The sequence below is a fragment of the Prionailurus bengalensis genome, chromosome B2 (assembly GCF_016509475.1).
Source record: "Prionailurus bengalensis isolate Pbe53 chromosome B2, Fcat_Pben_1.1_paternal_pri, whole genome shotgun sequence".
Lineage (NCBI taxonomy): Eukaryota > Metazoa > Chordata > Mammalia > Carnivora > Felidae > Prionailurus > Prionailurus bengalensis.
The window spans coordinates 5,653,699-5,667,030 of record NC_057349.1 but is presented as its reverse complement, the minus strand read 5'-3'; the positions used below and the strand labels follow the sequence as shown (position 1 = coordinate 5,667,030).

General features: G+C 43.4%; 1 protein-coding gene across 1 annotated transcript in view; it reads right to left on the bottom strand.

Annotated features, from left to right (window-relative positions):
- Positions 1-13,332, bottom strand: part of DCDC2 (doublecortin domain containing 2) — a 168,412-nt gene that overhangs the window by 17,644 nt on the left and 137,436 nt on the right. The window contains exon 8 of the mRNA XM_043590707.1: positions 9,608-9,708. Within this exon, the coding sequence (XP_043446642.1) occupies positions 9,608-9,708 (101 nt within the window). The remainder of the gene's footprint in view (positions 1-9,607; positions 9,709-13,332) is intronic.

Below are 13,332 nucleotides of genomic sequence, written 5' to 3'. Positions count from 1 at the left end.
TCAGTAGGTTAAGCATCAGACTTCGGCTGAGGTCACGATCTCACAGTTCATGAGTTCGAGCCTCATTTCAGACTCTGTGTTGACAGCTCAGAGCCTAGAGCCTGGAGCCTGCTTCGGATTCTGTGTCTCCCTCTCTCTCTGCCCCACCTCCTCCTCCTTCTCTCTCTCTCAAAAATAAACATATTTTTAAAAAAGAAAACATCTAGATAGCATGAGAATATTCTAGTCATCATTAGAAAGAAGAAATCCCCATTAAGTTCTCTCCCTTTAGAAGTAAATGTTGATTTTTCTCTTACATCAGAAATCCCTGAAGGCTGTATTTTAATGTTTTATACCATTTCCATCAAGTAAACACAAATCCATAGACAGGATGTCACAAAAACCCTCGTTGTTGATGCACAGGGAAATTAAGAAGCCAGAACATCCCCCTCTAAACTCCTGCAGCTGTGTGCCAGGCTTGTGGCAACATGGATCAGGATTCGCGGGGAGGACAGGACTCGAAAAGGAAGCATGTGGAAATACTGCTGCCTTTCCCTTCAGTGAAGGCAGTGACAGCTGAGGAGCGCTCCACGCAGATGGAACATGTTGCTGTGTGGGATAATCAGAAGTCCGTAATTTCCCCCAACGCCCTTCTGCTAGGTATTCTGAGAAAGAGACAGAGAGACAGAGATCCAGGCTGGAAGCCAGGAGCCTGGGCGCCTGTGTGGACATCAATAGGCTATGCCTTTGTGGGAAAACGGGGCTCGTGTCACTGATGGCAAAACACTTTGCACGAGCTTCTTTCCTGGTTTTAAACATTTTATAATTCTGATTTTAACAAATACATTCCATTGAAGTAGATGGATGGGTCTGGTCAGAAAAAGCAGCCTCCTTCACACGAGTAAGTCACACAGGCAAGCTCTCCACCTAGCTCGCAGGTCGCAGGAGAAGCTACAAGTGGCGGCTGACCCCCCCCCTCCCACAGGTGGCAGGTTGGGTAAGTGGGGAGACCACACGAGGGCTCAGAGAACAGAACGATGTCAGTGGGCATCGCGGGACGTCAGACCTCCTGTTTCTAGTTACAGCCTCTAGACTACAGTTTGTTGTTTTTTTTTTAATGGCATTATTTAAAGTTTACTTATTTATTCTGAGAGAGGAAGAACGAGCAGGGGTGGGGCAGAGAGACAGAATCCCAAGCAGGCTTGACACCACCTATATGGAGCTCGAACTCACAAACCATGAGATCATGACTTGAGCCAAGATCAAGAGTAGGAAGCTTAATGGACTGCGCCGCCTAGGCGCCCCTTAAATGGCATTCGTTCTGAACGTGTAGATCAATGATCACCAGGACAAATGCCCCCAGGGGCTGGGTGAATGACACAGGTGTGCTGCCACCTGGTGGACAGAAGAGTGTCGCGGCTCTGAAGGAGGTGCTGTAAGCCCTGTGCCAGCCAAAGAGGATTCTCTCCCAGGGGATGTGGTCACAGGCTGCCGGTTTCTCATCTAGTGTAGATTCTGTAAAGATGGTTTATTTTCCCCGTGATGAATTAGTGTGGAGGCGATTTCTGGTTAAACACAGCAAACTGAACAAATGTCAGGTTGTTGTTTTTTTTCTCAGCTCCCTTCTAATGCCACTCTAAACTGCCAGTAAAAGCAATTAAAAAAAAGTGGGGGGGGATGAATGTGTAAGGGCACAGAAGCCTGAAAAGAAATCACAGCCACAAAACTTGGGAAACAGTAAAGCCAAAGGATGTGGGGCCAGTAACAGCAGAACTGAGGCAGCTAAAATGTGCTCTTGCGGGAGGGGAAGCCAAGAAGCAAACCTGTGCAGGCCGGAAGACCTACAGAAAGCCGAGAGACTGGAGGCACCATCAATCTCTGGAAGAAGGGAAGTGGCTAAAAATAGGGGGGGTTGGTTTAGGGTCTTTAGGAGAAGCAGACAGATTCCCAAGATCCCCTCCCCGCCCGTGAGAACTGCAGGAGGCTTCCTCTCTGAAGATCCTGAACTACAGGGGAGCTGGACCTGAGCCGAGCTGAGAACAAGGGCAGCAAGAGCACAGTCACGGAACCAAGAGGAATAAATCTCTTGGGTTCATGGCAAGGTGCCCGAGCCCCCTTCCCACAGTCAGATCCCCAAATGTGCACCGCCAGGCTTACACCGCCAGGGCAACAGATTGAAAGATTCCATTCAAAGAAAATAGACTGGCCCAAAAGAAGAACACAGATATTGAAAAATGGAAGTCTGCCAATGAAATGGCAAAAACCAATCACCCTACAGTGAAACGCCCCCAACTTGAGGAGCTACATCTGTGCACGGTTTCCTCAATGCTTCACTCTAAAATCTAATAGGATACACACCTTAAACTCATACAATGGTGGATGTCAGATATATTTCAAATTTTTAAAAATTTTTTTTAATGTTTATTTATTTTTGAGAGAGCAAGTGAGCAGGGGACAGGCAGACAAAGGAGGGTGGGGACAGAGATTCCCAAGCAGGCTCTACACTGACAGCACAGAGCCCAATGTGGGGCTCAAACTTCAATTTGTGAGATCATGACCTGAGCCAAAGTCGGACACTTAACCAACTGAGCCCCCAGGCACCTCTATATTTCAATTAAAAAAAGAATCTAACCAGAGAGCCAAGGAAAGCCTCTAACAATGAGACAGAGATAAAAACATAGAAAGAAAGAAAGAAACCCAGAAGAAACAGAGATATTACAGGAAAATAAAGTTTAAAATAATAGATGAATCCTTGGAGATATAAAGGAAGATACCACATCCATAAAACAAGATGCTACAAAAATGTACATTCAGAGAAAATGAAAGAGCTCTTAGAAATTAAAATATGGTAACAAAAAAATCAACAGATGGAAGATAAACGCTGAGGCTTTTTGATTTTAAAAGAAGTTGAGAAAATACAAGAAAAAATTTATAGAGATGGAACAAAGGAGAGGTAAGTGGAGAGTCAGTCTAAGAAGGCCAATATCCAAAATATGTGCAGGGGCGCCTGGGTGACTCAGTCAGCTAAGCATCCAACTCTTGATTTTGGCTCAGGTCATGATCTTGAGGTTCATGAGATCAAGCCCCACATCAGGCTCTGTGCTGACAGAACAGAGCCTGCTTAGGATTCTCTCTCTCTCCCTCTTGCTCTGCCCCTCTTCACTCACACTTACTTTCTCTCTCTCTCTCTCTCAAAAATAAGTAAACATTAAAAAAAAAAAAAACATTCCAAATACTTGCAGTTCCAGAAAGAGAGAAGAGGGGAGAAGGAAATCGTCAAAGAGATAGTTCAATAATTTTTTTCCAGACTGAAAAATAAGCATCTCTAAAATTTAAAAGTCCACTGGGTACCCAATCCAATAAGCAAAGGAGCTTCACCAAGGCACATAACTGGAAATTTCCAGAACACCAGGAACAAAAGAGCCTAAAAGCTTCCAGAGAGGGGAAAAGGATTATTTACAAAAGTTCAGGAAACAGAATGGCATGAAACTTCCCAACCGGCATTGTGGATGGACAACTAAGCAGTGGTCTAAAAATTCTGAGAGAAATCATTATGTAACCTAAAGTTTTATACCTAGCCATACAGTCAAGTTTGAGTAGAAGAAAAGGTACATTCAGACATGCGAAGTCTCAAAAACAATGTTCTTCCCACACAGCTGTTCCCAGGAGGCTACTAGGAGTGAGTTCCATAAAAAATGAAGGTGAGTCCAAGAAAGAGGAAGATGTGGAGGCCAAGGAATAGGAGATCTATCCCCTGGAGAAGTGAAAGAAATTCCCAAAACAATAGTGAGATAACTTGAAAAAGCAGAGCCAGAGAATACCTACCCAGCTTGAGGCAGATGATGAAGGGTCTGAGAAAAAAATGAAGTTGAAATTTCATCATCATTGCACATGCTTTGAGTACACCAAGAGGAAATCAACCCCTGGCAGTTTAGAGATCACTTGGTAATAGCTACACAGAAAACTATACAACTGGAAAAAAAAAAAAAAAAGGTAACTGAAGTGGGAAAGAGGAAAAGAGGGTCGCACAAGAAAGGAAACGGAACCAGAATCCATTCTGTGGCTCAAATAATATAGCAAAGATAATGTACAGATTAAATACTGACTCAGCCAAAAATCATCATGAAATCAACGTGCAGAGAGAGAAGAGGGTCACGTGTGTGTGTGTCTGTACGCCTGTGGCCTTATTGTGGGGTGGGGGATGAGACTAAGACTTCCACGGTCATTAGGGATAAAGTTAATCATACCTAAATTTGAAAAGAACAATCACAAAACTTTATACCAAATTTGAGATAGCACCTAGGAAAAGGATCTCCATTATTTTATGTGCCCTTAAAATTAACACACACACAAAAAAAGCCAATTAAACTATGATATACAATCGCCTATAAGACCCAAAGGCCCAAAGATTTCAGAGACATTACCGTGGAAGGGAAGGAAGGATGTATGGTTTAGAAATACAGGGGCGCCTGGGTGGCTCAGTCGGTTAAGCGGCCAACTTCAGCTCAGGTCATGATCTCATGGTCCATGAGTTCAAGCCCCGCGTCGGGCTCTGTGCTGACAGCTCAGAGCCTGGAGCCCGTTTCAGATTCTGTGTCTCCCTCTCTCTCTGACCCTCCCCTGCTCATGCTCTGTCTCTCTCTGTCTCAAAAATAAATAAACGTTAAAAAAAAAAATACAGCAGTGTGTTTGACACCAAAGAGTTCTGAACAAAGTGTTGTGTTCAAACGGGTTACTTGCGTGGAGCAGGAATCCAGCTGGGGAGGGGTGAGGCACGTGGTTGCTACTTCTGTTATAATCTTTGTTAAACTTCAAAAAAATATTATATGTGTAACTTTACTGTTAAGGGTTTAATAAGTTTTAAATAAAGAAAGAAAGACTGTGTATCACAACCTCCAATTAAAAAAAAAACAAGAAACAGTTTCACTGCTCTACTGAAAGAGGTTCAATGATATTTAATGAAACTACTTAGCATAAAAACATCTTGTAATTCTCATTATTTGACTATTCAAAATCAACTGCAAATGGGTGAGGAAAGCTACAAAAGAATCCAAAACGACTCCAAAGCTGCTATCCCTATCTTCTGCCTTCTTCTCTCAAATGGAACAAAATGGAAAATATAACTGCTCGTTGCCTATTTTATACGTATTTATTTGCTTGTGTTCCTGAGACGGTGGGTTCTCCCATCCGGCCTTTACTTACCGGAGGCAGTGGACTTCAGTATAAAGGAGCAGGCTCATTCCTCGCCTCTTTAGCTTGGAAAAGCATCAATTTACAAAGGACACATGAGTCATCAGTGCCAGCGTGTTAACACAGGTATTGGTTAGTCAGGCACTTGCTCTACTGCTTAGGAAAAAAGACTGATTTGGAGTGTGCATACAAAAAAAAATAATAATAATAAATTTTTAAAAGAAAACTTTATTCCTGTTAGACCTAAACTCTGTCCTGAGAAAAGATATTTATTCTGGCCTCCCCATTTTTTTTAATGTGCCATTCTTCAGTTTTCCATGGGTTTGGAAGTAGCACTAGATGCAGGATTGTTAACCTGTCTCTAAAAAATGACAAGAGCCTGGACATGGGAACAGAATTCAGCCATGCTTTTGGATGGAATTAGTCCGCAGTTACACACACACTTAAGCACACAAACACCATGCACCGTCCAGCAGAGGCTATCAAGGACGACAGGAGGTCTGAAATTTTAAAAGCTTACCCATTAGCCTGTCGTTGGTTTCACGGACGTGGCAGAAGACAGAAGACTTCTGGGTCAGGGACAACGAACTTTATTGCTCACAACAGCAGAGGATCCCCGTCTGCACCCACTCCCCAAGGCCTCACCCCCACAGGGCAATGGGAAGGGGGGCTGGTGATACACATAGCGGCTCACCTTCCAGGGAAAGAACTCTCGGCTTAGGGAACCCAAATCTTTTTCTGAATACTTTCATCATGCTCAAATATACATCCCATAAAATTTACTGTTTTAGCTAGTTTTGAACGTCCAGTTCAATGGCACCGTGTCTTTTATGATAGATAGTAAACCTGCCTGCCCTTTGCACCACGGGAAGACATTACCTTTACTATACCGGACAATAAACAAACCAGGCCTTTGCCCCAAGGCAGGCGTTCTCCATCTCACTACTATTAACATTCTGGACTGAACAGGTTTTTGTTGTGAGGGCTGCATTGCAAGATAATTCAGCAGCTGCCCTGGCCACTTCCCAGCAGATGCCAGTAGTCCCTCAGCTGTCACAATCAAATGTCCCCAGAAACTGCCAAACAGCCCTTAGAGGCAAGACTGCCTCCAACTGAGAATGACTGTTCCAGAGGAAGTCACTAGGTCTTTCAAGGTTGTTCAAACACCCCTGAAAAGATAGTCCAGAACAAAGGCACTCTGTGCCTCTGCTCGTAATATAGGCCCAAACACAGGAGACCCAGGGAGAATTGGCTTCCAGCAGAGGCCTCAATATTTACTTCTAGAACTTGATCTGGTTTTCAGGCACAGACAAATTACTTGGCCGATTACGGATGATAACTATACACCCACCCCCCCACCACACACACGTGCACACATGCACACCTTTGTTCATGGCCCTCTGACTAAAGCTTTAATAGGAACCACTTAGATGATAGGAAATCAGTCCAAAGAAGTTAATAGCTATGGCCCAAAAGAGAGTGTATGTTAGTGTCACTCACAGCTGAACCAAGTAGTATATACAATGACTACATTTCCTTTCTTACGAAGGAATTTTTTCTTTCTTTAAGCCAATAATTGACTTTTTTTTTTTTTTTGGCATTTAATACTCTTCCCCCAGATCACTCAGATGCTTTGAAATTGGACAGACCTGTATTCAACTATCAACTCCCGGGGCACCTGGGTGGCTCAGTCGGTTCAGCGTCCGACTTCAGCTCAGGTCATGATCTCGCAGTTCGTGGGTTTGAGCCCCGTGTCGGGCTCTGTGCTAACAGTTGGGAGCCTGGAGCCCGCTTCGGATTCTGTGTCTCCCTCTCTCTCTGCCCCTCCCCTGCTCGCGCTCTGTCTCTCTATCTCTCAAAAATAAGTAAACATTAAAAAGTTGTGGTTTTTTTTTTTCAAATACCAACTCCTCTGCATAGCGGTACAACCCTAGACAAGCAATCCCATCTACATGAGCTCATTTTCTTTCTACGTATAAAGTAGGTGGGATGAAACCGATGTTTCAGGGTTGTCATCACAGTTGTATGAATACAAAAGCACCTAGTACAGTGCCTGGCACACCACAAGGGTGCGTCCTCAGAGTTGTTCTTACTGTAACGGTCTCCACACCCTCGTTTGGCCCTTCACAGTATTTATAACACAGCCGCTTAGGATATGGAGCAAGAGGTCTCCGGGCCATGGAGAGAATGACTCTATGACCCGACCCCATAAGTATCTCTCGCCAACCACGTGTGCTAGCTAAGTCCAGCTCTATTATTAACAGGGTCAAAGAAGAAAGTAAGCCTGACCTTCTGTTACCCGGTTTTTATTTCCTTCAAACCGACATCAGTGTGTGGACGGTGCCCAGCTTTTACCAACCTGTTTACTCAGTCTCTCTGCACACTTCTATTTCAATAGGCTAGCCCTCTCCAGTCGAATGAGAAATCAAGCTCTGTGGACACTAATCCAAGGCCGTTCAGGTAGTTTCAGAGACCAGCTCCCTCTGTTGGCTCCTTGCGATACCAAACTTACAAAAAAAGAAATACCAGGGCGCCTGGGTGGCTCAGTGGGCTACCTGTCAGCCACCTGATTTCGGCTCAGGTCGTGATCTCATGATTCGTGAGTTTGAGCCCCACGTCAGGCTCTGTGCTATTAGCACAGAGCCTGCTTGGGATTCCCTGTCTCCCTCTCTCTCTGCCCCTCCCCTGTTGGCCCTGTCTCTCTCTCTCTCTCAAATAAATAAATAAACATGAATTTTTTTTTTAAATAAAGAAATACCTATCACACGTTTTGAAACTTGTTAAGTGATTAACAAAGAGATTTCTCTTCTGGTAATAATGGTATGATTTGGTTTGATTTTTGACATTTTGGCTTTGGAATAGAAATGAGTCTGGTTTGGGGCAGCTGTTAGGTGCTGTATACACATGATGATTACTCTTCCTTGTCTTAAAATGTAACATTTAATTATAGCTTCACAGAAGACTTCAAATTCCATTTCCCTCAGGGGAAAAAAATACCTTTAACTGGAGTTTACGAAAAATTATTAGTTGTAGCTAATCCTGGCTAATAAATTGGATTTTTGAAATCTGTGTGATTTTTAACACATTAGGCTTTTCATCAGGAAGGCGATGCTTACAGAAAATGCCTGCAGAATAATCAAGTAGCAATCTCACTGCCACACTGCTAGGACAAATACAATTGAGAAGATCATCTATGGAACTTGCTGGATTGTGAAATTTGCTTTCTGAAAAGGAAATATCACATAATAGTCCAAGGACAAGTGGCAAATCCTAGTGACTTCTCGTTCCCTTTAGCCAGGGGTATGATTTCCCCCTCCCCAACCTAAATTCCAATCCTCCATTTAGAAATGCAAGAAATCTGCTTGAATTGTATTAAAAAACCTACCTGACTTATTTCTTACATCATTTAGTGAACACTAACACTCCCTCATCCCTTCCACAAGCACATGTACACACATCCACAGAGACTCTCTCTCTCTCTGTCTCTTTCTCTCTCTCTCTCCCTCTCCCCTTCCCCCTACAAATACAGTGTTCCGTTGGCCTAAAAGGAAAATCAACAGAAGACACAGCAAATACTTGAGTTGCATCTGTATAGGCAATTCTTCTATGAAAACCAAAATCCAACCACAGCAATTTCAAAGACCCTACAGGAGAGAATATCACAGCATTCAAAACAAACAGAAGGAAAGGAAGGAAGGAAGGAAGGAAGGAAGGAAGGAAGGAAGGAAGGAAGGAAGGAAGGAAGAAAGAAAAGAAAAGAAAAGAAAAGAAAAGAAAAGAAAAGAAAAGAAAGAAGGAAGTTCGAAGGAAGGAAGAAAGAAAGGAAGAAAGATAGGCAAACTCCTTTTCTAAATGGAGGAATTTTTTTCTAGATAAAAACCCCAAGTCAGTATTTTTTTTTCTGTATCAAACTTTCTCCCTCTTTGCATCCCCTGGCTTACCCCCAATGCACCTTATTCTTCAATGTTATTTATTAAAGTTACATCTTTTTCCAGAATTACCAAAACAACAAAAAATAAAAAAAGACAGTCCAAATGGCTGTTCTCTTTGTAGGAGTACCAGGAAGACCTGAAGGTGTATTGTGTTGTCTTACGTTTAACGTTGTTTGGCCACCTGACTACCTGAGAGGGTTTAACCAGCACCTGCGTGGGAACAGCCTGAGGCCGGTAACGCGGGACTGGAAAGAAAGAAGTGGCGATTGGTTTAGGCACATTTTTAAAGACATGGGGAAAAAAAAGAGGTTAGAGAAGGAGAGAGCCAAAGCATAAGAGACTCTTAAAAACTGAGAACCAACTGAGGGTTGATGGGGGGTGGGAGGGAGGGGAGGGTGGGTGATGGGTATTGAGGAGGGCACCTGTTGGGATGAGCACTGGGTGTTGTATGGAAACCAATTTGACAATAAATTTCATATTAAAAAAAAAAAAGACATGGAGACTACCTGATCAACTGGGATCTCGACTTGAGTATCTTCATCTTCTTGGACTTCTGCTGCCCCCTGTGTCTCAGACCTCTCTGCTCCAGCTTTGAAGACGCCTTCATCTATTATTGGAGACAAATGCACAGCGAAAATCAAAATCCAATTGTGACATCGTGTGGCTGAATGCTGAAATTACAATCAAATACCTAACGAAGATCATGTTTTCTAACAGGTATTTTGGCTCCCTTTGTACCCTCCCCCCCAATTCTTCTGCATTTTCACACTGGGAAGAGGGACAGTGGCCAAGACGAGGTGGACCCAGCAGGGCAGAGCTGCGTCCCAGACCCCTCTCTCACCCTCTGGCTGCTGACTTAGTAACACAACCCTGCAGATGTATTTACACAGAGAGGACCTCGCACCTATTATCTGCTCGCCACTCCTATGCAGGAAGCAGTGACGATGCTTGGTGCCTGAAAACACTAGTTTTAGAAGCTCTCCTTTCCGAAGAGAAATCACAGAGCTGACTCCGGGTCTCACACAAATCAACCTTTTATTTTGCAGATTTCCGCAGGATTTTCACAACCTAGGTCTTAAAATCCTTACGTGTAAAATGGAAGCTAAATCTCTAAGACTTTAGGTTAAGCTCCCGTGACCTGTTTTCCCCACTGAAAGCAGCGATAGCTGTTTTCCGTATCTGAAGTCGTTTTCCTGTTTCCCCTCAGTCTTGTCTCCTCCGGGCCCCATCATCAAAGAATCCCAGAACCGTCTGTCATTCTCTCTGCGTGCCCCCCAAGTAGGTTTAAGGCTTCGGTCCTTCTCACAGAGGTTTCCTCTGGCCAATTTTTAAGGATCTCCAGGAATGGAGAACTCACCTCCTTCTCTGCTAATCTATTATAGGACTAGATTACCCCCTGCACTGTACCAAGTACGGTTTCACCTTTTGTCTTGAAACCCCCTCTATTTCCCCAATAGAAGCTTGCTTCCCAGAGCACAGTGACTGGACACGTGTCACATGAAAACACTCCATAGTGTTCAAGTTATAAAGTCAGTCTTGATTAAACGTGAAACAGATTCTTACATTCGTGGAGGCTCAGTGATGTAAAAGGCACCGTGCCAGTCGATGTGGCCACCTAAGGTATAAATGAGGTGTGGACTGTCCTCTCAAGTTGCCTGCAGACCAATGCATGTCTGTAGACATGCACACACGCCCCCAGTAGGGCTCCCTGACAAAGCGCTGTAAGAGGGGGTGTAGCCAAGGGCTGCGGGCACTTAGCCCTTCTGGTTTCTCCTAGAGAAACCATTTTCCTTTTTAATTACTTTTTTTTGTACCTTGACTAGACATTGGCTGCTCTACTCTCCTTTTTAAAAAGGAGACAGCTGCCCTCAAAGCTGATTATATGCCTAAGATTAATTCGCATGGATTAACTCATTTTGAGGATTATCTACAGCAATCATTCACTCCCAGGCTGGTCCTTCCTATCACTCAACAAAGTCTTTCCACCCACTGATCCCTTCTTCCATCAGCTCTTGTATGCTTACGCCATCCAGAGTAATTTTTCATTCATGGGTTTTCTCACTTAAATCATCTATAGGTATATGAACATTAAAAATATACACGTATATAGGAATCCTTACAAAACCATTACCAATGATGATGTCAGCATTGTCATTACCACTAGTACTAATCCTCCCCCAAAGACATGTACCATACGGCATGTCTAAGGATTACGTCCTGACTCTGTCCTGTCTTGCAACCGAGAACACGGATCCACAATGAAATCTCAGCCAAAATCCCAGCCACATCAGAAGAAAGAATATAGAAAGTGAAACAGAGAATGCGATGACGTCCTCACAGATGTAGGAATAAATGCACAGAGTTCTGGTCATGCACTGAACAAAGCCATCCTTCACCTAACAAAAGTACAGGGAAAGCCACCGCAAGGGGCTAGGAAAATAACTTACAATCATTCTGCCATAAAGGAGGAAAAGTGGAAAGGAGTAGTCCAGTCCACAAAAGTGGAGGCAACAGAGACTGGGTAAGCTATTGGTCTCTCAAGGACTCGGAACTTGAACCTTGGAACTCAACGCAACAATGGTGGAAACAATTTCCAACAATGGTGGAAACAACAGAAATACATACCGTCTTATTCACATGTGGAGTTCGTAACCTTGTGGATGTTCACAGGCAGATTTCGAAACACAGGCCGCACAATTTATCAAATGTTATCTCCAGTATGGTTTTAAAAGGAAAACCAGGCATGTGTGACATTCATTGCTACCTTCTGGATTACTTTAGAAGACAACAATCACACTCAGCCACGAAATATCCCTGGAGTCAAACCTGCAGAGAAGGACGCTACACTATGGCGATGACCTAAGTACCTGACTTTTTGGGTGACATTTTAGCATTCATGTGTTGCACTTGCTTTCAAAGACACTCCCAAGAGCAACCTACAGATACAAACGGAATATATTCTTAAATACTCACATTCAACGAAATGCTTAACTGTATCCAACCAGAACTACAAATGACTTACCGATGTGTTTCAGAATAAACATTTCACCGGAAAAGAAAAATGAAATCAATGGTAACAAATAAAATAAAATTGAAAGGGCGCTGGAATGGAAAATGGCAGCCACAGGGTAGAAAAGGCAAAGAGACAAATCAAGAAAACTCAGTGTCCTGTGTGGCGACACAGAGAACAGAAAGAGAAAAGTGTGCGTCTGTGGCGTGGGCGGAGGGCCTTGCTCATCAGCAAACTGATGTCTGTCTCCTGCAGCAGAGCAAGAAGGGAAGGTCAGAAGGGAAGTCACAGGAACAGTGGCAACAAAAGGAAAAAAAAGGAACAACAGCTAGAAAATTACTCTGTGATAGGAGACAGCCTACTAGGATTTCAACGTTTACTATACATGTTATATACAATTAAAAATAGAGAAACAGGAATTTCTAGAGAAAAAACATTTTCACACAGCATGCGCTGATTATAAACTGTTTATATAATATGTATGCATTTTTGAAAACGTGGAAAATGAAGAAAATAAACATCCTTCTAACCTCATGATACAGAGACAATCACCTCTAGTAATTTGACAACAGATTTTCCCTCCCTTTCTCTCTCCCTCCTTCTCCTTACACACACACACACACACACACACACACACACACAGATGCGCGTGCGCACACACTTATTCATGAAAGTGGAATCTTACTGTACATATAATTTTCTAAGGCTGTTTTTTACTTTAAAATCACGTCCTGAGCATTTCCCGTATCACTAAATGTTATCTGAGCACAGGGCGCTGCACACGGTATACCACACTGCAATTAAGGGGCAATACTGAACGACAAAAAATTGTTTTTAAACGAACAGGGTGCATTTCATTCATCTGATCGATGGGTAAATATGTATCAAGGTCCAACACACAAAAGTCACCCTGGGACACCTGAAAGGGTTGCTCTTTACAGGCTTAGCATCTTGTGGAAAGGTCAGAGAGTCATGGGCTATTTATCTTTCCAAGTACATGCCTTGTAGCTCCTTTCCTGCCTTATGGGTCCTTGTTTGCCGGGAATAAGCACAGTGCCCTGCCCACTAAGTCCTCGGGAAATGCTTACTGAAATTTAAGTCAAAAGACAAGTTCCTGGTTTGATCTCTCTCTCCCATGTTGAGTCCCCTCTGGCTCTACGCCCCTTTAACCCTGTCTCCTGCACCGTGGCCAAGTATTGAATTTTCTCTTCCAAAATGTCC